This window comes from Perissodus microlepis, chromosome 12 (genome assembly GCF_051167445.1).
Source record: "Perissodus microlepis isolate ML-2025 ecotype Zambia chromosome 12, ASM5116744v1, whole genome shotgun sequence".
NCBI lineage: Eukaryota > Metazoa > Chordata > Actinopteri > Cichliformes > Cichlidae > Perissodus > Perissodus microlepis.
This window is the reverse complement of record NC_140472.1, coordinates 16878401-16906359: the sequence shown is the minus strand read 5'-3', so window position 1 is coordinate 16906359 and position 27959 is coordinate 16878401. Positions and strand designations below refer to the sequence as shown.

General features: G+C 42.8%; 1 protein-coding gene across 1 annotated transcript in view; it reads left to right on the top strand.

The window, feature by feature from the left end:
• Nucleotides 1–27959, top strand: part of vcana (versican a) — a 51556-nt gene that overhangs the window by 16482 nt on the left and 7115 nt on the right. Inside the window, exon 8 of the mRNA XM_084945856.1 lies at nt 5–27925. Coding sequence (XP_084801982.1) covers nt 5–27925 — 27921 coding nt within the window. The remainder of the gene's footprint in view (nt 1–4; nt 27926–27959) is intronic.

The following is a 27959-nucleotide window of genomic DNA, read 5'->3' as shown; positions in this document are numbered from 1 at the left end:
ACAGCTAACCAGGCTTCAGAGTCACAGAATGCTCAGTCTCTTGCCACACCAGTTTTGCTGGACCATCCCACTCCCTCTGTAGGTGTTGGTGAGACAATCATACAAAGCAGAGACCCAGAACGTTTCCCACAAGCTGCCATAACCATCACCCCAGCTATCAGCTTTATTAATGGTAAACAAGAGATCACATTGGAGCCTCAAAGCGTGGAAGAAAAAGAGGCCAAAGGTACCCAGATTTTGACTGATTTCTCTGATGGTAGCTTCACTAAATCTACACAGGAACCTATAGAATGTCTGGCTTTTACAGAAACCACATATATGGTTGTCTCTGAGCCTGATAGAAGGCCAACAGTTGAATCAATGCCTCCTCAATTAGGGGATGATCTGACCACAAAAGGCCCAAAACACAAAGACTTAACCTCTGTTATTGCCACAACAGTAGAAGACAAGATTCCACTGGAAACTGCACAAATAACTGTGGCTGGCTCGGCTTCCACAGATACTAATGACCTTCTTCCTGCAGTAACACCAACTGAGCCACAGAGAACCAAAGCAGTTAAAGAAACCCAAACATCAAAGGCTAATGTGAAAACCCCTGCTTTCAGCACTATGTCTGTACAAGAAGGGACACATGAGACAGGAAGGACTCCTGCCCATGGGAAAAGTGACTCAAATCTGACTCAGAGACAGAAGACTGAGGATGAATCTCCAACTACTTCTTCAACCAGATTTTACACAGACAAAGATAAAGATGAAATCATAGCGGAAACAGAGAGCACATCTCCCAGTCCAGCTGTTAAAGACAGCACAGAGTCTGTGTTAGAGACTGTGTATAGTCCTTCCACCGATGACGCTGATAGGGAAACAGCAACATCATCAAGAGGCCCCACTCAAGATGTAGAGGGGAGGAAAGAGATCCAGACCACAGAAGGATTTACCTTAAGCACAACAACTTCTTCAGTATTTAGTATTGCACCCTCTCTTAAGCAGATAGCCAAGGCTGAGGTCACACCAGCTGCAGGAGGTACTGAATCTTCAGAATCTGAAGCACCGACTGAAACTCCAGAGGATAAAATCACAAGTCAAGGAGGGATTAGAGTCAGCCCAATACGTTTAACTTCCTCTACAGAGAGAGTTGGAACTGATGCGGTATCTATAACGCAGGAGGAGGGTTCAGTAGTCCAAACTGTAAATATGTTTACAACTAGCCCACATCCACATATTTCTACCTTAGCATTATCTTCAAGTTTAACCTTTACACATACAGAAGCTAAAGCCCAAATGGAAAGTGAAGTAACTTCAAATATAGTACAATCAGGACGCACTCATCAAACACCTAGTCCTGCCACTAGTGTGTTAGAACAAACTTCCACACCTGCCACTCCGCATGAAGAGAAGAAAAAAAATGAGCCAACCACTACTCCCTCTTATGGATCCATTGCAACGACTGATTCCCCAGAATATAGTGCTACTGAAATATTCAGAAAAACAGTGGCATCCAAAACAGCCTCATCCAGTGAATTTTTAAGCAATCTTTCATCACAGCCTACATCAGCAGTTACAGAATTCCCCAGTGAAAGAGTCACTGGACACACAGAACTGCATATACCTTCAGATGACCAAATTTTCAAGCATTTTTCGACAGTCACTTCTCCTGCTGAAACAGATGTGTCTGTTTCAAGTGGTGCGTCAACAGAAAAAAATTCAGCTGAGGATACAACTGAAAAGAAATCTTCATCAGTGCACCCTGTTAGTTGTATTACTTTAATAGGTCCCCTGTGTCTTACCACGTCTGAAGAAAGTACAGATGCACAAACTAAAATGACATCCCTTACCAGTGTTCCAGATGGTGAGGTTGAAAGTGAAAGCAGTCAACCTACCGTAATGGACTCGTTTGCTTCTGTCAGTCCGTCAACAATGAAGTCAGAAACTACATCCTTCCTGAGTGCCACACATACAGATTTTTCTGGAGACAGCACTACTATTTTCCCTGAAGTCTCAAGCATCATAACAACAACAGTGCTTTCAAGTGACACTTCAAAAGGTGCTTTTACTTCATCCTCATCTGTCTTCAGTACTCAGAAGCCAATATCAGTGTCATCTGGTACGGAAAAATCTGTCACCACAAGCAAGTTCGATGAATATTCATTAACACCAGAGGAAAGTTCTTTTTTGACATCAACAGAAGAGGGCTCAGGAGATCAGACGCCTGAAATGATCAGAAATCTCACTTCACTTCCCACAGCTTCCTCAATGTTCACCACGGACAAGTCAACAGCAACTCCAGCTGACGTTTACTCCAGTGCTCTCTCAGATCAGACAGAAAAGACTTCAGTTTCTCCTTTGACTGATAAGACAATGACCTATTTGGACACAACTCCAATGGATGTAGAACTTTCAAGTGATGACACCACAGATATATTGAATGCAACCTCTGTTTTCAGTGATGTATCTCCATCTGTATCCAGCACTGTGGAGTCAATACCGCTATCACTTGCAGTAACACAACATGTTGATACAGATGACACTAAAGTACCATCCCATACCAGTGTTCCAGACGTTGAGGTTGAAAGTGAAAGCAGTCAACCTAACGTAATGGAGTCGTTTGCTTCTGTCAGTCCGTCAACAATGAAGTCAGAAACTACATCCTTCCCGAGTGCCACAGATGCAGATTTTTCTGGAGACAGCACTACTGTTTTCCCTGAAGTCTCAAGCATCATAACAACAACAGTGCTTTCAAGTGATACTTCAAAAGGTGCTTTTACTTCATCCTCATCTGTCTTCAGTACTCAAAAGCCAATATCAGTGTCATCTGGTACAGAAAAATCTGTCACCACAAGCAAGTTCGATGAATATTCATTAACACCAGAGGAAAGTTCTATTTTGACATCAACAGAAGAGGGCTCAGGAGATCAGACGCCTGAAATGATCAGAAATCTCACTGCACTTCCCACAGCTTCCACAAAGTTCACCACGGAGAAGTCAACAGCAACTCCAGCTGACGTTTACTCCAGTGCTCTCTCAGATCAGACAGAAAAGACTTCTGTTTCTCCTTTGACTGATAAGACAATGACCTATTCGGACACAACTCCAATGGATGTAGAACTTTCAAGTGATGACACCACAGATATATTGAATGCAACCTCTGTTTTCAGTGACGTATCTCCATCTGTATCCAGCACTGTGGAGTCAATACCGCTATCACTTGCAGTAACACAACATGTTGATACAGATGAGACTAAAGTACCATCCCTTACCAGTGTTCCAGATGTTGAGGTTGAAAGTGAAAGCAGTCAACCTACCGTAATGGAGTCGTTTGCGTCTGTCAGTTCGTCAACAATGAAGTCAGAAACTACATCCTTCCTGAGTGCCACAGATGCAGATTTTTCTGGAGACAGCACTACTGTTTTCCCTGAAGTCTCAAGCATCATAACAACAACAGTGCTTTCAAGTGATACTTCAAAAGGTGCTTTTACTTCATCCTCATCTGTCTTCAGTACTCAGAAGCCAATATCAGTGTCATCTGGTACGGAAAAATCTGTCACCACAAGCAAGTTCGATGAATATTCATTAACACCAGAGGAAAGTTCTATTTTGACATCAACAGAAGAGGGCTCAGGAGATCAGACGCCTGAAATGATCAGAAATCTCACTGCACTTCCCACAGCTTCCACAAAGTTCACCACGGACAAGTCAACAGCAACTCCAGCTGACGTTTACTCCAGTGCTCTCTCAGATCAGACAGAAAAGACTTCTGTTTCTCCTTTGACTGATAAGACAATGACCTATTCGGACACAACTCCAATGGATGTAGAACGTTCAAGTGTTGAAACCACAGATATATTGAATGCAACCTCTGTTTTCAGTGATGTATCTCCATCTGTATCCAGCACTGTGGAGTCAATACCGCTATCACTTGCAGTAACACAACATGTTGATACAGATGAGACTAAAGTACCATCCCATACCAGTGTTCCAGACGTTGAGGTTGAAAGTGAAAGCAGTCAACCTAACGTAATGGAGTCGTTTGCTTCTGTCAGTCCGTCAACAATGAAGTCAGAAACTACATCCTTCCCGAGTGCCACAGATGCAGATTTTTCTGGAGACAGCACTACTGTTTTCCCTGAAGTCTCAAGCATCATAACAACAACAGTGCTTTCAAGTGATACTTCAAAAGGTGCTTTTACTTCATCCTCATCTGTCTTCAGTACTCAAAAGCCAATATCAGTGTCATCTGGTACAGAAAAATCTGTCACCACAAGCAAGTTCGATGAATATTCATTAACACCAGAGGAAAGTTCTATTTTGACATCAACAGAAGAGGGCTCAGGAGATCAGACGCCTGAAATGATCAGAAATCTCACTGCACTTCCCACAGCTTCCACAAAGTTCACCACGGAGAAGTCAACAGCAACTCCAGCTGACGTTTACTCCAGTGCTCTCTCAGATCAGACAGAAAAGACTTCTGTTTCTCCTTTGACTGATAAGACAATGACCTATTCGGACACAACTCCAATGGATGTAGAACTTTCAAGTGATGACACCACAGATATATTGAATGCAACCTCTGTTTTCAGTGACGTATCTCCATCTGTATCCAGCACTGTGGAGTCAATACCGCTATCACTTGCAGTAACACAACATGTTGATACAGATGAGACTAAAGTACCATCCCTTACCAGTGTTCCAGATGTTGAGGTTGAAAGTGAAAGCAGTCAACCTACCGTAATGGAGTCGTTTGCGTCTGTCAATTCGTCAACAATGAAGTCAGAAACTACATCCTTCCTGAGTGCCACAGATGCAGATTTTTCTGGAGACAGCACTACTGTTTTCCCTGAAGTCTCAAGCATCATAACAACAACAGTGCTTTCAAGTGATACTTCAAAAGGTGCTTTTACTTCATCCTCATCTGTCTTCAGTACTCAGAAGCCAATATCAGTGTCATCTGGTACGGAAAAATCTGTCACCACAAGCAAGTTCGATGAATATTCATTAACACCAGAGGAAAGTTCTATTTTGACATCAACAGAAGAGGGCTCAGGAGATCAGACGCCTGAAATGATCAGAAATCTCACTGCACTTCCCACAGCTTCCACAAAGTTCACCACGGACAAGTCAACAGCAACTCCAGCTGACGTTTACTCCAGTGCTCTCTCAGATCAGACAGAAAAGACTTCTGTTTCTCCTTTGACTGATAAGACAATGACCTATTCGGACACAACTCCAATGGATGTAGAACGTTCAAGTGTTGAAACCACAGATATATTGAATGCAACCTCTGTTTTCAGTGACGTATCTCCATCTGTATCCAGCACTGTGGAGTCAATACCGCTATCACTTGCAGTAACACAACATGTTGATACAGATGACACTAAAGTACCATCCCATACCAGTGTTCCAGACGTTGAGGTTGAAAGTGAAAGCAGTCAACCTACCGTAATGGAGTCGTTTGCTTCTGTCAGTTCGTCAACAATGAAGTCAGAAACTACATCCTTACTGAGTGCCACAGATGCAGATTTTTCTGGAGACAGCACTACTGTTTTCCCTGAAGTCTCAAGCATCATAACAACAACAGTGCTTTCAAGTGATACTTCAAAAGGTGCTTTTACTTCATCCTCATCTGTCTTCAGTACTCAAAAGCCAATATCAGTGTCATCTGGTACAGAAAAATCTGTCACCACAAGCAAGTTCGATGAATATTCATTAACACCAGAGGAAAGTTCTATTTTGACATCAACAGAAGAGGGCTCAGGAGATCAGACGCCTGAAATGATCAGAAATCTCACTGCACTTCCCACAGCTTCCACAAAGTTCACCACGGAGAAGTCAACAGCAACTCCAGCTGACGTTTACTCCAGTGCTCTCTCAGATCAGACAGAAAAGACTTCTGTTTCTCCTTTGACTGATAAGACAATGACCTATTCGGACACAACTCCAATGGATGTAGAACTTTCAAGTGATGACACCACAGATATATTGAATGCAACCTCTGTTTTCAGTGACGTATCTCCATCTGTATCCAGCACTGTGGAGTCAATACCGCTATCACTTGCAGTAACACAACATGTTGATACAGATGAGACTAAAGTACCATCCCTTACCAGTGTTCCAGATGTTGAGGTTGAAAGTGAAAGCAGTCAACCTACCGTAATGGAGTCGTTTGCGTCTGTCAGTTCGTCAACAATGAAGTCAGAAACTACATCCTTCCTGAGTGCCACAGATGCAGATTTTTCTGGAGACAGCACTACTGTTTTCCCTGAAGTCTCAAGCATCATAACAACAACAGTGCTTTCAAGTGATACTTCAAAAGGTGCTTTTACTTCATCCTCATCTGTCTTCAGTACTCAGAAGCCAATATCAGTGTCATCTGGTACGGAAAAATCTGTCACCACAAGCAAGTTCGATGAATATTCATTAACACCAGAGGAAAGTTCTATTTTGACATCAACAGAAGAGGGCTCAGGAGATCAGACGCCTGAAATGATCAGAAATCTCACTTCACTTCCCACAGCTTCCTCAATGTTCACCACGGACAAGTCAACAGCAACTCCAGCTGACGTTTACTCCAGTGCTCTCTCAGATCAGACAGAAAAGACTTCTGTTTCTCCTTTGACTGATAAGACAATGACCTATTCGGACACAACTCCAATGGATGTAGAACGTTCAAGTGATGACACCACAGACATATTGAATTCAACCTCTGTTTTCAGTGACGTATCTCCATCTGTATCCAGCACTGTGGAGTCAATACCGCTATCACTTGCAGTAACACAACATGTTGATACAGATGAGACTAAAGTACCATCCCTTACCAGTGTTCCAGACGTTGAGGTTGAAAGTGAAAGCAGTCAACCTACCGTAATGGAGTCGTTTGCTTCTGTCAGTCCGTCAACAATGAAGTCAGAAACTACATCCTTCCCGAGTGCCACAGATGCAGATTTTTCTGGAGACAGCACTACTGTTTTCCCTGAAGTCTCAAGCATCATAACAACAACAGTGCTTTCAAGTGATACTTCAAAAGGTGCTTTTACTTCATCCTCATCTGTCTTCAGTACTCAGAAGCCAATATCAGTGTCATCTGGTACGGAAAAATCTGTCAGCACAAGCAAGTTCGATGAATATTCATTAACACCAGAGGAAAGTTCTTTTTTGACATCAACAGAAGAGGGCTCAGGAGATCAGACGCCTGAAATGATCAGAAATCTCACTTCACTTCCCACAGCTTCCTCAATGTTCACCACGGACAAGTCAACAGCAACTCCAGCTGACGTTCACTCCAGTGCTCTCTCAGATCAGACAGAAAAGACTTCTGTTTCTTCTTTGACTGATAAGACAATGACCTATTCGGACACAACTCCAATGGATGTAAAACGTTCAAGTGATGACACCACAGATATATTGAATGCAACCTCTGTTTTCAGTGACGTATCTCCATCTGTATCCAGCACTGTGGAGTCAATACCGCTATCACTTGCAGTAACACAACATGTTGATACAGATGAGACTAAAGTACCATCCCTTACCAGTGTTCCAGACGTTGAGGTTGAAAGTGAAAGCAGTCAACCTACCGTAATGGAGTCGTTTGCTTCTGTCAGTCCGTCAACAATGAAGTCAGAAACTACATCCTTCCCGAGTGCCACAGATGCAGATTTTTCTGGAGACAGCACTACTGTTTTCCCTGAAGTCTCAAGCATCATAACAACAACAGTGCTTTCAAGTGATACTTCAAAAGGTGCTTTTACTTCATCCTCATCTGTCTTCAGTACTCAGAAGCCAATATCAGTGTCATTTGGTACGGAAAAATCTGTCACCAAGAGCAAGTTCGGTGAAAATTCATTAACACCAGAGGAAAGTTCTTTTTTGACATCAACAGAAGAGGGCTCAGGAGATCAGACGCCTGAAATGATCAGAAATCTCACTTCACTTCCCACAGCTTCCTCAATGTTCACCACGGACAAGTCAACAGCAACTCCAGCTGACGTTTACTCCAGTGCTCTCTCAGATCAGACAGAAAAGACTTCTGTTTCTCCTTTGACTGATAAGACAATGACCTATTCGGACACAACTCCAATGGATGTAGAACGTTCAAGTGATGACACCACAGACATATTGAATTCAACCTCTGTTTTCAGTGACGTATCTCCATCTGTATCCAGCACTGTGGAGTCAATACCGCTATCACTTGCAGTAACACAACATGTTGATACAGATGAGACTAAAGTACCATCCCTTACCAGTGTTCCAGACGTTGAGGTTGAAAGTGAAAGCAGTCAACCTACCGTAATGGACTCGTTTGCTTCTGTCAGTCCGTCAACAATGAAGTCAGAAACTACATCCTTCCCGAGTGCCACAGATGCAGATTTTTCTGGAGACAGCACTACTGTTTTCCCTGAAGTCTCAAGCATCATAACAACAACAGTGCTTTCAAGTGATACTTCAAAAGGTGCTTTTACTTCATCCTCATCTGTCTTCAGTACTCAGAAGCCAATATCAGTGTCATCTGGTACGGAAAAATCTGTCAGCACAAGCAAGTTCGATGAATATTCATTAACACCAGAGGAAAGTTCTATTTTGACATCAACAGAAGAGGGCTCAGGAGATCAGACGCCTGAAATGATCAGAAATCTCACTTCACTTCCCACAGCTTCCTCAATGTTCACCACGGACAAGTCAACAGCAACTCCAGCTGACGTTCACTCCAGTGCTCTCTCAGATCAGACAGAAAAGACTTCTGTTTCTTCTTTGACTGATAAGACAATGACCTATTCGGACACAACTCCAATGGATGTAAAACGTTCAAGTGATGACACCACAGATATATTGAATGCAACCTCTGTTTTCAGTGACGTATCTCCATCTGTATCCAGCACTGTGGAGTCAATACCGCTATCACTTGCAGTAACACAACATGTTGATACAGATGAGACTAAAGTACCATCCCTTACCAGTGTTCCAGACGTTGAGGTTGAAAGTGAAAGCAGTCAACCTACCGTAATGGAGTCGTTTGCTTCTGTCAGTCCGTCAACAATGAAGTCAGAAACTACATCCTTCCCGAGTGCCACAGATGCAGATTTTTCTGGAGACAGCACTACTGTTTTCCCTGAAGTCTCAAGCATCATAACAACAACAGTGCTTTCAAGTGATACTTCAAAAGGTGCTTTTACTTCATCCTCATCTGTCTTCAGTACTCAGAAGCCAATATCAGTGTCATTTGGTACGGAAAAATCTGTCACCAAGAGCAAGTTCGGTGAAAATTCATTAACACCAGAGGAAAGTTCTTTTTTGACATCAACAGAAGAGGGCTCAGGAGATCAGACGCCTGAAATGATCAGAAATCTCACTTCACTTCCCACAGCTTCCTCAATGTTCACCACGGACAAGTCAACAGCAACTCCAGCTGACGTTTACTCCAGTGCTCTCTCAGATCAGACAGAAAAGACTTCTGTTTCTCCTTTGACTGATAAGACAATGACCTATTCGGACACAACTCCAATGGATGTAGAACGTTCAAGTGATGACACCACAGACATATTGAATGCAACCTCTGTTTTCAGTGACGTATCTCCATCTGTATCCAGCACTGTGGAGTCAATACCGCTATCACTTGCAGTAACACAACATGTTGATACAGATGAGACTAAAGTACCATCCCTTACCAGTGTTCCAGACGTTGAGGTTGAAAGTGAAAGCAGTCAACCTACCGTAATGGACTCGTTTGCTTCTGTCAGTCCGTCAACAATGAAGTCAGAAACTACATCCTTCCCGAGTGCCACAGATGCAGATTTTTCTGGAGACAGCACTACTGTTTTCCCTGAAGTCTCAAGCATCATAACAACAACAGTGCTTTCAAGTGATACTTCAAAAGGTGCTTTTACTTCATCCTCATCTGTCTTCAGTACTCAGAAGCCAATATCAGTGTCATCTGGTACGGAAAAATCTGTCAGCACAAGCAAGTTCGATGAATATTCATTAACACCAGAGGAAAGTTCTATTTTGACATCAACAGAAGAGGGCTCAGGAGATCAGACGCCTGAAATGATCAGAAATCTCACTTCACTTCCCACAGCTTCCTCAATGTTCACCACGGACAAGTCAACAGCAACTCCAGCTGACGTTCACTCCAGTGCTCTCTCAGATCAGACAGAAAAGACTTCTGTTTCTTCTTTGACTGATAAGACAATGACCTATTCGGACACAACTCCAATGGATGTAAAACGTTCAAGTGATGACACCACAGATATATTGAATGCAACCTCTGTTTTCAGTGACGTATCTCCATCTGTATCCAGCACTGTGGAGTCAATACCGCTATCACTTGCAGTAACACAACATGTTGATACAGATGAGACTAAAGTACCATCCCTTACCAGTGTTCCAGACGTTGAGGTTGAAAGTGAAAGCAGTCAACCTACCGTAATGGAGTCGTTTGCTTCTGTCAGTCCGTCAACAATGAAGTCAGAAACTACATCCTTCCCGAGTGCCACAGATGCAGATTTTTCTGGAGACAGCACTACTGTTTTCCCTGAAGTCTCAAGCATCATAACAACAACAGTGCTTTCAAGTGATACTTCAAAAGGTGCTTTTACTTCATCCTCATCTGTCTTCAGTACTCAGAAGCCAATATCAGTGTCATTTGGTACGGAAAAATCTGTCACCAAGAGCAAGTTCGGTGAAAATTCATTAACACCAGAGGAAAGTTCTTTTTTGACATCAACAGAAGAGGGCTCAGGAGATCAGACGCCTGAAATGATCAGAAATCTCACTTCACTTCCCACAGCTTCCTCAATGTTCACCACGGACAAGTCAACAGCAACTCCAGCTGACGTTTACTCCAGTGCTCTCTCAGATCAGACAGAAAAGACTTCTGTTTCTCCTTTGACTGATAAGACAATGACCTATTCGGACACAACTCCAATGGATGTAGAACGTTCAAGTGATGACACCACAGACATATTGAATTCAACCTCTGTTTTCAGTGACGTATCTCCATCTGTATCCAGCATTGTGGAGTCAATACCGCTATCACTTGCAGTAACACAACATGTTGATACAGATGAGACTAAAGTACCATCCCTTACCAGTGTTCCAGACGTTGAGGTTGAAAGTGAAAGCAGTCAACCTACCGTAATGGACTCGTTTGCTTCTGTCAGTCCGTCAACAATGAAGTCAGAAACTACATCCTTCCCGAGTGCCACAGATGCAGATTTTTCTGGAGACAGCACTACTGTTTTCCCTGAAGTCTCAAGCATCATAACAACAACAGTGCTTTCAAGTGATACTTCAAAAGGTGCTTTTACTTCATCCTCATCTGTCTTCAGTACTCAGAAGCCAATATCAGTGTCATCTGGTACGGAAAAATCTGTCAGCACAAGCAAGTTCGATGAATATTCATTAACACCAGAGGAAAGTTCTATTTTGACATCAACAGAAGAGGGCTCAGGAGATCAGACGCCTGAAATGATCAGAAATCTCACTTCACTTCCCACAGCTTCCTCAATGTTCACCACGGACAAGTCAACAGCAACTCCAGCTGACGTTCACTCCAGTGCTCTCTCAGATCAGACAGAAAAGACTTCTGTTTCTTCTTTGACTGATAAGACAATGACCTATTCGGACACAACTCCAATGGATGTAAAACGTTCAAGTGATGACACCACAGATATATTGAATGCAACCTCTGTTTTCAGTGACGTATCTCCATCTGTATCCAGCACTGTGGAGTCAATACCGCTATCACTTGCAGTAACACAACATGTTGATACAGATGAGACTAAAGTACCATCCCTTACCAGTGTTCCAGACGTTGAGGTTGAAAGTGAAAGCAGTCAACCTACCGTAATGGAGTCGTTTGCTTCTGTCAGTCCGTCAACAATGAAGTCAGAAACTACATCCTTCCCGAGTGCCACAGATGCAGATTTTTCTGGAGACAGCACTACTGTTTTCCCTGAAGTCTCAAGCATCATAACAACAACAGTGCTTTCAAGTGATACTTCAAAAGGTGCTTTTACTTCATCCTCATCTGTCTTCAGTACTCAGAAGCCAATATCAGTGTCATTTGGTACGGAAAAATCTGTCACCAAGAGCAAGTTCGGTGAAAATTCATTAACACCAGAGGAAAGTTCTTTTTTGACATCAACAGAAGAGGGCTCAGGAGATCAGACGCCTGAAATGATCAGAAATCTCACTTCACTTCCCACAGCTTCCTCAATGTTCACCACGGACAAGTCAACAGCAACTCCAGCTGACGTTTACTCCAGTGCTCTCTCAGATCAGACAGAAAAGACTTCTGTTTCTCCTTTGACTGATAAGACAATGACCTATTCGGACACAACTCCAATGGATGTAGAACGTTCAAGTGATGACACCACAGATATATTGAATGCAACCTCTGTTTTCAGTGACGTATCTCCATCTGTATCCAGCACTGTGGAGTCAATACCGCTATCACTTGCAGTAACACAACATGTTGATACAGATGAGACTAAAGTACCATCCCTTACCAGTGTTCCAGACGTTGAGGTTGAAAGTGAAAGCAGTCAACCTACCGTAATGGACTCGTTTGCTTCTGTCAGTCCGTCAACAATGAAGTCAGAAACTACATCCTTCCCGAGTGCCACAGATGCAGATTTTTCTGGAGACAGCACTACTGTTTTCCCTGAAGTCTCAAGCATCATAACAACAACAGTGCTTTCAAGTGATACTTCAAAAGGTGCTTTTACTTCATCCTCATCTGTCTTCAGTACTCAGAAGCCAATATCAGTGTCATCTGGTACGGAAAAATCTGTCAGCACAAGCAAGTTCGATGAATATTCATTAACACCAGAGGAAAGTTCTATTTTGACATCAACAGAAGAGGGCTCAGGAGATCAGACGCCTGAAATGATCAGAAATCTCACTTCACTTCCCACAGCTTCCTCAATGTTCACCACGGACAAGTCAACAGCAACTCCAGCTGACGTTCACTCCAGTGCTCTCTCAGATCAGACAGAAAAGACTTCTGTTTCTTCTTTGACTGATAAGACAATGACCTATTCGGACACAACTCCAATGGATGTAAAACATTCAAGTGATGACACCACAGATATATTGAATGCAACCTCTGTTTTCAGTGACGTATCTCCATCTGTATCCAGCACTGTGGAGTCAATACCGCTATCACTTGCAGTAACACAACATGTTGATACAGATGAGACTAAAGTACCATCCCTTACCAGTGTTCCAGACGTTGAGGTTGAAAGTGAAAGCAGTCAACCTACCGTAATGGAGTCGTTTGCTTCTGTCAGTCCGTCAACAATGAAGTCAGAAACTACATCCTTCCCGAGTGCCACAGATGCAGATTTTTCTGGAGACAGCACTACTGTTTTCCCTGAAGTCTCAAGCATCATAACAACAACAGTGCTTTCAAGTGATACTTCAAAAGGTGCTTTTACTTCATCCTCATCTGTCTTCAGTACTCAGAAGCCAATATCAGTGTCATTTGGTACGGAAAAATCTGTCACCAAGAGCAAGTTCGGTGACTATTCATTAACACCAGAGGAAAGTTCTTTTTTGACATCAACAGAAGAGGGCTCAGGAGATCAGACGCCTGAAATGATCAGAAATCTCACTTCACTTCCCACAGCTTCCTCAATGTTCACCACGGACAAGTCAACAGCAACTCCAGCTGACGTTTACTCCAGTGCTCTCTCAGATCAGACAGAAAAGACTTCTGTTTCTCCTTTGACTGATAAGACAATGACCTATTCGGACACAACTCCAATGGATGTAGAACGTTCAAGTGATGACACCACAGATATATTGAATGCAACCTCTGTTTTCAGTGACGTATCTCCATCTGTATCCAGCACTGTGGAGTCAATACCGCTATCACTTGCAGTAACACAACATGTTGATACAGATAAGACTAAAGTACCATCCCTTACCAGTGTTCCAGACGTTGAGGTTGAAAGTGAAAGCAGTCAACCTACCGTAATGGAGTCGTTTGCTTCTGTCAGTCCGTCAACAATGAAGTCAGAAACTACATCCTTCCCGAGTGCCACAGATGCAGATTTTTCTGGAGACAGCACTACTGTTTTCCCTGAAGTCTCAAGCATCATAACAACAACAGTGCTTTCAAGTGATACTTCAAAAGGTGCTTTTACTTCATCCTCATCTGTCTTCAGTACTCAGAAGCCAATATCAGTGTCATCTGGTACGGAAAAATCTGTCAGCACAAGCAAGTTCGATGAATATTCATTAACACCAGAGGAAAGTTCTTTTTTGACATCAACAGAAGAGGGCTCAGAAGATCAGACGCCTGAAATGATCAGAAATCTCACTTCACTTCCCACAGCTTCCTCAATGTTCACCACGGACAAGTCAACAGCAACTCCAGCTGACGTTTACTCCAGTGCTCTCTCAGATCAGACAGAAAAGACTTCTGTTTCTCCTTTGACTGATAAGACAATGACCTATTCGGACACAACTCCAATGGATGTAGAACTTTCAAGTGATGACACCACAGATATATTGAATGCAACCTCTGTTTTCAGTGACGTATCTCCATCTGTATCCAGCACTGTGGAGTCAATACCGCTATCACTTGCAGTAACACAACATGTTGATACAGATGAGACTAAAGTACCATCCCTTACCAGTGTTCCAGATGGTGAGGTTGAAAATGAAAGCAGTCAACCTACCGTAATGGACTCGTTTTCTTCTGTCAGTCCGTCAACAATGAAGTCAGAAACTACATCCTTCCTGAGTGCCACAGATGCAGATTTTTCTGGAGACAGCACTACTGTTTTCCCTGAAGTCTCAAGCATCATAACAACAACAGTGCTTTCAAGTGATACTTCAAAAGGTGCTTTTACTTCATCCTCATCTGTCTTCAGTACTCAGAAGCCAATATCAGTGTCATCTGGTACGGAAAAATCTGTCAGCACAAGCAAGTTCGATGAATATTCATTAACACCAGAGGAAAGTTCTTTTTTGACATCAACAGAAGAGGGCTCAGGAGATCAGACGCCTGAAATGATCAGAAATCTCACTGCACTTCCCACAGCTTCCTCAATGTTCACCACGGACAAGTCAACAGCAACTCCAGGTGACGTTTACTCCAGTGCTCTCTCAGATCAGACAGAAAAGACTTCTGTTTCTCCTTTGACTGATAAGACAATGACCTATTTGGACACAACTCCAATGGATGTAGAACGTTCAAGTGATGACACCACAGATATATTGAATGCAACCTCTGTTTTCAGTGACGTATCTCCATCTGTATCCAGCACTGTGGAGTCAATACCGCTATCACTTGCAGTAACACAACATGTTGATACAGATGAGACTAGAGTACCATCCCTTACCAGTGTTCCAGATGTTGAGGTTGAAAGTGAAAGCAGTCAACCTACCGTAATGGAGTCGTTTGCTTCTGTCAGTCCGTCAACAATGAAGTCAGAAACTACATCCTTCCTGAGTGCCACAGATGCAGAGTTTTCTGGAGACAGCACTACTGTTTTCCCTGAAGTCTCAAGCATCATAACAACAACAGTGCTTTCAAGTGATACTTCAAAAGGTGCTTTTACTTCATCCTCATCTGTCTTCAGTACTCAGAAGCCAATATCAGTGTCATCTGGTACGGAAAAATCTGTCAGCACAAGCAAGTTCGATGAATATTCATTAACACCAGAGGAAAGTTCTTTTTTGACATCAACAGAAGAGGGCTCAGGAGATCAGACGCCTGAAATGATCAGAAATCTCACTTCACTTCCCACAGCTTCCTCATTGTTCACCACGGACAAGTCAACAGCAACTCCAGCTGACGTTTACTCCAGTGGTCTCTCAGATCAGACAGAAAAGACTTCTGTTTCTCCTTTGACTGATAATACAATGACCTATTCGGACACAACTCCAATGGATGTAGAACGTTCAAGTGATGACACCACAGACATATTGAATGCAACCTCTGTTTTCAGTGACGTATCTCCATCTGTATCCAGCACTGTGGAGTCAATACCGCTATCACTTGCAATAACACAACATGTTGATACAGATGAGACTAAAGTACCATCCCTTACCAGTGTTCCAGATGTTGAGGTTGAAAGTGAAAGCAGTCAACCTACCGTAATGGAGTCGTTTGCTTCTGTCAGTCCGTCAACAATGAAGTCAGAAACTACATCCTTCCTGAGTGCCACAGATGCAGATTTTTCTGGAGACAGCACTACTGTTTTCCCTGAAGTCTCAAGCATCATAACAACAACAGTGCTTTCAAGTGATACTTCAAAAGGTGCTTTTACTTCATCCTCATCTGTCTTCAGTACTCAGAAGCCAATATCAGTGTCATTTGGTACGGAAAAATCTGTCACCACAAGCAAGTTCGATGAATATTCATCAACACCAGAGGAAAGTTCTTTTTTTACATCAACAGAAGAGGGCTCAGGAGATCAGACGCCTGAAATGATCAGAAATCTCACTTCACTTCCCACAGCTTCCTCAATGTTCACCACGGACAAGTCAACAGCAACTCCAGCTGACGTTTACGCCAGTGCTCTCTCAGATCAGACAGAAAAGACTTCTGTTTCTCCTTTGACTGATAAGACAATGACCTATTCGGACACAACTCCAATGGATGTAGAACGTTCAAGTGATGACACCACAGATATATTGAATGCAACCTCTGTTTTCAGTGACGTATCTCCATCTGTATCCAGCACTGTGGAGTCAATACCGCTATCACTTGCAGTAACACAACATGTTGATACAGATGAGACTAAAGTACCATCCCTTACCAGTGTTCCAGACGTTGAAGTTGAAAGTGAAAGCGGTCAACCTACCGTAATGGAGTCGTTTGCTTCTGTCAGTCCGTCAACAATGAAGTCAGAAACTACATCCTTCCTGAGTTCCACAGATGCAGATTATTCTGGAGACAGCACTACTGTTTTCCCTGAAGTCTCAAGCATCATAACAACAACAGTGCTTTCAAGTGATACTTCAAAAGGTGCTTTTACTTCATCCTCATCTGTCTTCAGTACTCAAAAGCCAATATCAGTGTCATTTGGTACGGAAAAATCTGTCAGCACAAGCAAGTTCGGTGAATATTCATTAACACCAGAGGAAAGTTCTTTTTTGACATCAACAGAAGAGGGCTCAGGAGATCAGACGCCTGGAATGATCAGAAATCTCACTTCACTTCCCACAGCTTCCTCAATGTTCACCACGGACAAGTCAACAGCAACTCCAGCTGACGTTTACTCCAGTGCTCTCTCAGATCAGACAGAAAAGACTTCTGTTTCTCCTTGGACTGATAAGACAATGACCTATTCGGACACAACTCCAATGGATGTAGAACGTTCAAGTGATGACACCACAGACATATTGAATGCAACCTCTGTTTTCAGTGACGTATCTCCATCTGTATCCAGCACTGTGGAGTCAATACCGCTATCACTTGCAGTAACACAACATGTTGATACAGATGAGACTAAAGTACCATCCCTTACCAGTGTTCCAGACGGTGAAGTTGAAAGTGAAAGCAGTCAACCTACCGTAATGGAGTCGTTTGCTTCTGTCAGTCCGTCAACAATGAAGTCAGAAACTACATCCTTCCTGAGTGCCACAGATGCAGATTTTTCTGGAGACAGCACTACTGTTTTCCCTGAAGTCTCAAGCATCATAACAACAACAGTGCTTTCAAGTTATACTTCAAAAGGTGCTTTTACTTCATCCTCATCTGTCTTCAGTACTCAGAAGCCAATATCAGTGTCATTTGGTACGGAAAAATCTGTCACCAAGAGCAAGTTCGGTGAATATTCATTAACACCAGAGGAAAGTTCTTTTTTGACATCAACAGAAGAGGGCTCAGGAGATCAGACGCCTGAAATGATCAGAAATCTCACTTCACTTCCCACAGCTTCCTCAATGTTCACCACGGACAAGTCAACAGCAACTCCAGCTGACGTTTACTCCAGTGCTCTCTCAGATCAGACAGAAAAGACTTCTGTTTCTCCTTTGACTGATAAGACAATGACCTATTCGGACACAACTCCAATGGATGTAGAACGTTCAAGTGATGACACCACAGACATATTGAATGCAACCTCTGTTTTCAGTGACGTATCTCCATCTGTATCCAGCACTGTGGAGTCAATACCGCTATCACTTGCAGTAACACAACATGTTGATACAGATGAGACTAAAGTACCATCCCTTACCAGTGTTCCAGACGTTGAGGTTGAAAGTGAAAGCAGTCAGCCTACCGTAATGGAGTCGTTTGCTTCTGTCAGTCCGTCAACAATGAAGTCAGAAACTACATCCTTCCTGAGTGCCACAGATGCAGATTTTTCTGGAGACAGCACTACTGTTTTCCCTGAAGTCTCAAGCATCATAACAACAACAGTGCTTTCAAGTGATACTTCAAAAGGTGCTTTTACTTCATCCTCATCTGTCTTCAGTACTCAGAAGCCAATATCAGTGTCATCTGGTATGGAAAAATCTGTCACCACAAGCAAGTTCGATGAATATTCATTAACACCAGAGGAAAGTTCTTTTTTGACATCAACAGAAGAGGGCTCAGGAGATCAGACGCCTGAAATGATCAGAAATCTCACTTCACTTCCCACAGCTTCCTCAATGTTCACCACGGACAAGTCAACAGCAACTCCAGCTGACGTTTACTCCAGTGCTCTCTCAGATCAGACAGAAAAGACTTCTGTTTCTCCTTTGACTGATAAGACAATGACCTATTCGGACACAACTCCAATGGATGTAGAACGTTCAAGTGATGACACCACAGACATATTGAATGCAACCTCTGTTTTCAGTGACGTATCTCCATCTGTATCCAGCACTGTGGAGTCAATACCGCTATCACTTGCAGTAACACAACATGTTGATACAGATAAGACTAAAGTACCATCCCTTACCAGTGTTCCAGATGTTGAGGTTGAAAGTGAAAGCAGTCAACCTACCGTAATGGAGTCGTTTGCTTCTGTCAGTCCGTCAACAATGAAGTCAGAAACTACATCCTTACTGAGTGCCACAGATGCAGATTTTTCTGGAGACAGCACTACTGTTTTCCCTGAAGTCTCAAGCATCATAACAACAACAGTGCTTTCAAGTGATACTTCAAAAGGTGCTTTTACTTCATCCTCATCTGTCTTCAGTACTCAGAAGCCAATATCAGTGTCATCTGGTACGGAAAAATCTGTCACCACAAGCAAGTTCGATGAATATTCATTAACACCAGAGGAAAGTTCTTTTTTGACATCAACAGAAGAGGGCTCAGGAGATCAGACGCCTGAAATGATCAGAAATCTCACTTCACTTCCCACAGCTTCCTCAATGTTCACCACGGACAAGTCAACAGCAACTCCAGCTGACGTTTACTCCAGTGCTCTCTCAGATCAGACAGAAAAGACTTCTGTTTCTCCTTGGACTGATAAGACAATGACCTATTCGGACACAACTCCAATGGATGTAGAACGTTCAAGTGATGACACCACAGACATATTGAATGCAACCTCTGTTTTCAGTGACGTATCTCCATCTGTATCCAGCACTGTGGAGTCAATACCGCTATCACTTGCAGTAACACAACATGTTGATACAGATGAGACTAAAGTACCATCCCTTACCAGTGTTCCAGACGTTGAAGTTGAAAGTGAAAGCAGTCAACCTACCGTAATGGAGTCGTTTGCTTCTGTCAGTCCGTCAACAATGAAGTCAGAAACTACATCCTTCCTGAGTGCCACAGATGCAGATTTTTCTGGAGACAGCACTACTGTTTTCCCTGAAGTCTCAAGAATCATAACAACAACAGTGCTTTCAAGTTATACTTCAAAAGGTGCTTTTACTTCATCCTCATCTGTCTTCAGTACTCAGAAGCCAATATCAGTGTCATCTGGTATGGAAAAATCTGTCACCACAAGCAAGTTCGATGAATATTCATTAACACCAGAGGAAAGTTCTTTTTTGACATCAACAGAAGAGGGCTCAGGAGATCAGACGCCTGAAATGATCAGAAATCTCACTTCACTTCCCACAGCTTCCTCAATGTTCACCACGGACAAGTCAACAGCAACTCCAGCTGACGTTTACTCCAGTGCTCTCTCAGATCAGACAGAAAAGACTTCTGTTTCTCCTTTGACTGATAAGACAATGACCTATTCGGACACAACTCCAATGGATGTAGAACGTTCAAGTGATGACACCACAGACATATTGAATGCAACCTCTGTTTTCAGTGACGTATCTCCATCTGTATCCAGCACTGTGGAGTCAATACCGCTATCACTTGCAGTAACACAACATGTTGATACAGATGAGACTAAAGTACCATCCCTTACCAGTGTTCCAGACGTTGAGGTTGAAAGTGAAAGCAGTCAACCTACCGTAATGGAGTCGTTTGCTTCTGTCAGTCCGTCAACAATGAAGTCAGAAACTACATCCTTCCTGAGTGCCACAGATGCAGATTTTTCTGGAGACAGCACTACTGTTTTCCCTGAAGTCTCAAGCATCATAACAACAACAGTGCTTTCAAGTGATACTTCAAAAGGTGCTTTTACTTCATCCTCATCTGTCTTCAGTACTCAGAAGCCAATATCAGTGTCATCTGGTATGGAAAAATCTGTCACCACAAGCAAGTTCGATGAATATTCATTAACACCAGAGGAAAGTTCTTTTTTGACATCAACAGAAGAGGGCTCAGGAGATCAGACGCCTGAAATGATCAGAAATCTCACTTCACTTCCCACAGCTTCCTCAATGTTCACCACGGACAAGTCAACAGCAACTCCAGCTGACGTTTACTCCAGTGCTCTCTCAGATGAGACAGAAAAGACTTCTGTTTCTCCTTTGACTGATAAGACAATGACCTATTCGGACACAACTCCAATGGATGTAGAACGTTCAAGTGATGACACCACAGACATATTGAATGCAACCTCTGTTTTCAGTGACGTATCTCCATCTGTATCCAGCACTGTGGAGTCAATACCGCTATCACTTGCAGTAACACAACATGTTGATACAGATAAGACTAAAGTACCATCCCTTACCAGTGTTCCAGATGTTGAGGTTGAAAGTGAAAGCAGTCAACCTACCGTAATGGAGTCGTTTGCTTCTGTCAGTCCGTCAACAATGAAGTCAGAAACTACATCCTTACTGAGTGCCACAGATGCAGATTTTTCTGGAGACAGCACTACTGTTTTCCCTGAAGTCTCAAGCATCATAACAACAACAGTGCTTTCAAGTGATACTTCAAAAGGTGCTTTTACTTCATCCTCATCTGTCTTCAGTACTCAGAAGCCAATATCAGTGTCATCTGGTACGGAAAAATCTGTCACCACAAGCAAGTTCGATGAATATTCATTAACACCAGAGGAAAGTTCTATTTTGACATCAACAGAAGAGGGCTCAGGAGATCAGACGCCTGAAATGATCAGAAATCTCACTTCACTTCCCACAGCTTCCTCAATGTTCACCACGGACAAGTCAACAGCAACTCCAGCTGACGTTTACTCCAGTGCTCTCTCAGATCAGACAGAAAAGACTTCTGTTTCTCCTTTGACTGATAAGACAATGACCTATTCGGACACAACTCCAATGGATGTAGAACGTTCAAGTGATGACACCACAGACATATTGAATGCAACCTCTGTTTTCAGTGACGTATCTCCATCTGTATCCAGCACTGTGGAGTCAATACCGCTATCACTTGCAGTAACACAACATGTTGATACAGATAAGACTAAAGTACCATCCCTTACCAGTGTTCCAGATGTTGAGGTTGAAAGTGAAAGCAGTCAACCTACCGTAATGGAGTCGTTTGCTTCTGTCAGTCCGTCAACAATGAAGTCAGAAACTACATCCTTACTGAGTGCCACAGATGCAGATTTTTCTGGAGACAGCACTACTGTTTTCCCTGAAGTCTCAAGCATCATAACAACAACAGTGCTTTCAAGTGATACTTCAAAAGGTGCTTTTACTTCATCCTCATCTGTCTTCAGTACTCAGAAGCCAATATCAGTGTCATCTGGTACGGAAAAATCTGTCACCACAAGCAAGTTCGATGAATATTCATTAACACCAGAGGAAAGTTCTTTTTTGACATCAACAGAAGAGGGCTCAGGAGATCAGACGCCTGAAATGATCAGAAATCTCACTTCACTTCCCACAGCTTCCTCAATGTTCACCACGGACAAGTCAACAGCAACTCCAGCTGACGTTTACTCCAGTGCTCTCTCAGATGAGACAGAAAAGACTTCTGTTTCTCCTTTGACTGATAAGACAATGACCTATTCGGACACAACTCCAATGGATGTAGAACGTTCAAGTGATGACACCACAGACATATTGAATGCAACCTCTGTTTTCAGTGACGTATCTCCATCTGTATCCAGCACTGTGGAGTCAATACCGCTATCACTTGCAGTAACACAACATGTTGATACAGATGAGACTAAAGTACCATCCCTTACCAGTGTTCCAGATGTTGAGGTTGAAAGTGAAAGCAGTCAACCTACCGTAATGGAGTCGTTTGCTTCTGTTAGTCCGTCAACAATGAAGTCAGAAACTACATCCTTCCTGAGTGCCACAGATGCAGATTTTTCTGGAGACAGCACTACTGTTTTCCCTGAAGTCTCAAGCATCATAACAACAACAGTGCTTTCAAGTGATACTTTAATAACTAAACCAGATCTTGACAGTCCTCGAGAAAGCACTCCTACTTTCATCGATGTCATGGATGGTTCACCCACCTCACCAATTACTGTTGTTAAGAATTTTGATAGTATTCACACTCCAAAAATATCTTTAACTTTATCTTCGTCCCTTCACAGCACTGACCATACAGTTGCAATGTCATCTGGAACAGACAAATACTATACCACAATTGCAAGAGATGAAACTAACTCCCTTACTGAAGAGTGGAGCTCACATGATGAGATAACTCATATACCAGCCTTTGTCAATGCAGTTCCTCCATCTTTTTCATCGCTCAGCACAATGGCACCAACAGCAAGTCCAGTCGCAGAACTTGAGATTCCATTAATTGGTCACACAGAGAAAACCTTGCTTTCCCCCTTTACTGACAACACAGTGTTATCTCCTGTACCCTTTACATTAACTGACCAAACTGTAGACATGTTTACCTTATCTTCTTCCTCAGATACAACTTCAACTGAAACAACAGAGATGGTAACAACAAGGAACACTGTTGCTTTTGACTTCATGACTACGACATCAACATCAGCACCATCAACTACTTTCAGTGACTCTCAAAGAACACACACATCCTTTACAGCAACAGTTGAAAACCTGAAAACTTTGACTCACAGTACAATGATTTCACCTCATGAGTTCATGACCGGGGAGTCTACAGATGCTCCTCTGTTTTCTGCCACTACTCAGTTTGAGTCAGAAGCAGGTCATTTTCCCGACCCAGACTTCTCAGGAGATTACACATCAACATACACAGATGAAACAGCACCTGAACAGTCCTCTGTGGAATCAGCAACCCTAGCAGTAACAGCATTTAGTCCATCAAACACACCTGTATTCACTGGGGAAGAGCATTCAAGTGATAGAGAATTTACAACTGCTACATCTAGTCCCTATACACTCAAAACGTTTCGGCCAATGGCAATACCCAGTATTACCCCAATGATGACCTCTGCCTACAATGACATGGACAACTCTGGCAGCTTCCCTCAAGACTTTGATTTGGAATCAAGTCAAGATGGATCTGGTGAAGGGATATTAATTGAAACTGCTACAAAACCATACAAGGAATTTAAAGTGCAAACAGATGAGACAGAAACAGACGAGACTCAGAGCACATCTGACATGGTCAGTGTTGCATTTTCACCTCAGTCTAGTACACAGGTAACCAAAGAATTTATATCACCAACTCAATCTCCAAGCATGACGAGCCCTGAGATTTACACTTCTGATCAGGGCAGTGGAGTCACCGATCAAGATGAGTGGTCAGGTGATGACTCAAGTGGGTCATCCTCCACAAGAGTACCTGAAAGGGAGAGTTCTGGAGTTTTGGATAGTACAATTTCCTCAGCGGTTATAAGTTCAGTGTTTCCAGATGATAGTGACCCAGGTGGCCATACCACTGACGTGCTTATTACAGTAAAAGACACAGGATTATCAGTTCTACCCACAACCAAACCAAGAATAATAGGAGCAACTCATGAAAGTACATCTGTTACTAGCACAGAGAGTACAGGCCATTCCATTTTCAGCACAGAGAAACCAACAAGCACAGCAAAAAGACTTAATGAAAGTGGAACAGCTGATGTTCCAAAATCTACTGCACCTGCAGCTTCTCTCTACACCACAGAGAAGTCATACACAACAACAGAATATGCAATCACAAGTAAAAAATCAACACCAAAACCAGATTTTACTTTGACAGAGGTAGAGAGTTCTGGCAACCAAACCACTGCGAAGTTCACCCTAAAGCCTTCAGTGATGGAGACTGCCACATTTTCAGAAACAGCAGGTGAAGCCAAGGGTTTTGCTACAGTAACACCAACCTCTGATAACAGGGTTTTCTCACAGGAAAGTAAAATTACTCCAGCAACAGATCATCCCCTTTCAAGCACTGAGAAAGATGAGGTTGCTGTGGCTGAACACACAACAGAATCCCCCTCTACAGCCCTGCCCTCCCATACAGCTGATGCCCTAATATATAATCACACTGTTGTTGATTTCAGCACAGAAAGCTTGAGCAGTGAGCATAAACAAGATGAATTTACATCAACATCTGCCCCAGTTCCCACTGTTATATATCACAGCGTTACAGATCAACAAGTTGAGATTATTACTCCCGACAGGAGCCAAGCCAAGACTCGACTAACTGAACAGACACCCACCATAGCTCTGCATGCATCCAAACCATCAACCAGCACATCTATCATATTCATCGAGGATACACAACAGGAAGATAAACTGTTCTCTGGAGTTACAGATAGTATGAGAGAAGACAGCTACAGTACAGAGCTTATTACCAAATATGATACAATCACTGATGCAGATACGATGTCTGTGGTTCCCTCTTCTTCATTTTATCCAACTATTCTGACAGAGGAAGCTGGGGGTGTCACAGCAATTACAATAACTCAAAAGCTGGAAGTTACAGAAGAACCAGAGGGTTCAGGGACTGTTGGTGACACATTTTTGAGTCCTACACCAACCTCAGCCAGTGATACATCATCAGCCTCAACATCTTCTGAATACTTGTTCACTTCAGAATCGTCACCTGTGAAAGACGTTTCTTCAGAAGAAACATCAAGTGAAGTAAATGTCACAAGGTTGCCGCAGGCCACACAAGATACTTCCGTGTCCACTCAGTCAAGCTCTGGAGAAATCTATGATGTTACAACAACACACAAAGTTTTCTCATTTGAGACTACCAAACCAATTTCTGATCAATTCCAAGGAGACACTACTGAGATTTCCACTTCCTCATCTTTTTCTTCTCAAATGTTAATGGAAACAGCAGACTCTACCTCTGTCACTTTAGTGACTAGTGAAGATTATGTGGTCACCACAGTTAAAAAAGAAAAATACATGACAGCATCACCCGTAATTCTAACAGCTACAAGTCACGGCATAACTGATAAAACCTTAAGTTCATCCGTTTTCACACAAACCACTAAACCTTCAGTCACTGTCACACCAGTCTCCACTGAACCTGGAACAATGAAATCCACCAGTAAAACATCTGATGATGACTCTTCAGGTGACTCTGATGACTTTGCACGAGAAAGCTCAGAGAAACCTTCAGCATCATCTTTGGAAAGTTGGATGACTGAAAAAACATCTACACCCTCTTCACTGTTTAGTACTGAGCAAGCCAGGTCTGAGATCATGCCTACTCCCCACACTGGCATCTCTTCTGAGAAAAATGTGCCAGCCACAGTGAGCCCAGTGTTGTCTAGTGAGAAGTTAAGCACTGCTATGGTTGTAACTGCCCAGACTGCAGTAACAGTCACAACATTGAAAGGGGAAATTTCAAGTAGTTCAGACAGTGACATCCAGAAAACATCTCCTCATGCTATTATAACTTCATCTCATATGGGGACAGGAGCAGAGCCTGTTGGAGTAGAATCTACAACTCCAAAACCTCCAAGTGAAGAAGAAGAAGAAACTATAGCTACTGACACAAGATCTCCTGCAGTGTCAAGCGCTGTAGACACATCACTAGAGATCTCAGGTGAAGCAACTTATTCATTTTCATTTGAAACAAAAAGGACTCCATCCTCAGGTGTGTCCTCAGTTTCTACCACTGAGACTGAAGGGTTGGTTTTCACTTCAGAAATTACTGACCAGTCACCCAAAATGATAACAGAACCTGCCCTTACTATTCTTGCTTCTACCACTGAGAAGCCAGCTGTAGTATCGACTGAGAGAAACACCTCAACTGATGAAGACAGTTCACGTTATGCCAAGACGCCAGTGAAGAGTGAAGAGAGGTTTATATCAACAGGAACAAGTATTATTATTTCTACTGCAGGTTCAAGTGAAATGGGATTGAGCACCTTTGGGTCTGACTCTGTCACTCCTAGTTTGTCGACCGTTAAGAAGACTATGATTACTAGCACTTTATCCACTCAGCCAGCAAGCTCCCAAACAGATGAGTCAGAATCATTTGAACAAACCTCAGGTCAGACATCCCATGAGGTCTTCAGCACTGCAGCCCATGCAACACAGCCCCCTGCTGTGACCAGATCTATTGAGTCATTGAATACATCAACTTCCTTTGAGTCAGAACCAAAGGAGTCACAAAATGCAGCTATAACAAGCACAGCTATCTCAGAGACAACAGTAATGATCACCACAATACCCACTTCAAATGTCCCCTCAACACCATCACAGCCGGATGTTGTCATTCAGTTGGACTCAACTCTTTCTCCTCTACAACCACTGACAACTCCCATGGAATTATTTGAACAAGCCAAGTCAGAAATTACACTTACACACCGCCCCAACCCTGGTCTTTCTCATGATATATCACTGACCACAACTCGCCCTGTATTTGCTAATCATGTCACAGGCCAGACTGCAGTATCAACAGTTGCACCTGCTTTTGTTTCTGAAGACGGCCGTGTTTCGATAGCAGATGGGACAGTTGAACCAGCTGTTGATCAGGTCTCAAGTGGTGCAACGACTCAACAATCTTCAGACCCATTTTATGATGCGTTAACTGATCCACAACCAGATTATGAAGCACTAAATCCTTATGTGGTGGCAGCAGATCCCCTGTACAACCAAACACTAGAAAACGATACAGTGTTAATTTCTACACCACCATCTGTTGCTCAAACACCTGACCCAAAGGTAATAGCAGAAGCTATCATGGTTACGGCATCAACCACGATCAGTGGAAAATCAGTCTCTACCTTCCAAGAAAACAGCATGACTACAGCAAGTGTTGTTAAGCTGGGTGATGATGAGGTTCAGAGTGTCACCTCTGAGCTCTTATCGCCAACATCTAAGTCACCTTCTGTCCCTAATGATAAGGCTGAAAGTGGCTCTGTAAGTTCTGGGATTTCATCCCCCAGCTTTGATGATGTATCTGATGAACTGATGACTACAAAGGCACCAAAGATCATCAGTATAGAACAGGCTCTATCTCCAGATGAAATCAAGAAAGTATTTAAGGTAAATGCTACAGAAGCTTCAAAGAAGGAAGGTGTTGACGTCACGTTTGGGAAAGGTGACATAGGTGTCTCTCCTTACACTGAAATACCAACCAGCACTCAATTCAAGACAGTACCACCAGCCCAGGTGCAAAATCAGCTTGGTACAATTGCATCAACCACACCATCAGTTATTGAAGGAAAACCACCAATAAAAGAGGAGGAAACAACCACACCGCCTAATAGAGGATTTGATCTGGGACACACTGTTGTTGGCGAGACTATGGAGATTTCTGGTAAGTTTCCTTCTAAGTTGGCACTGAAATAGAG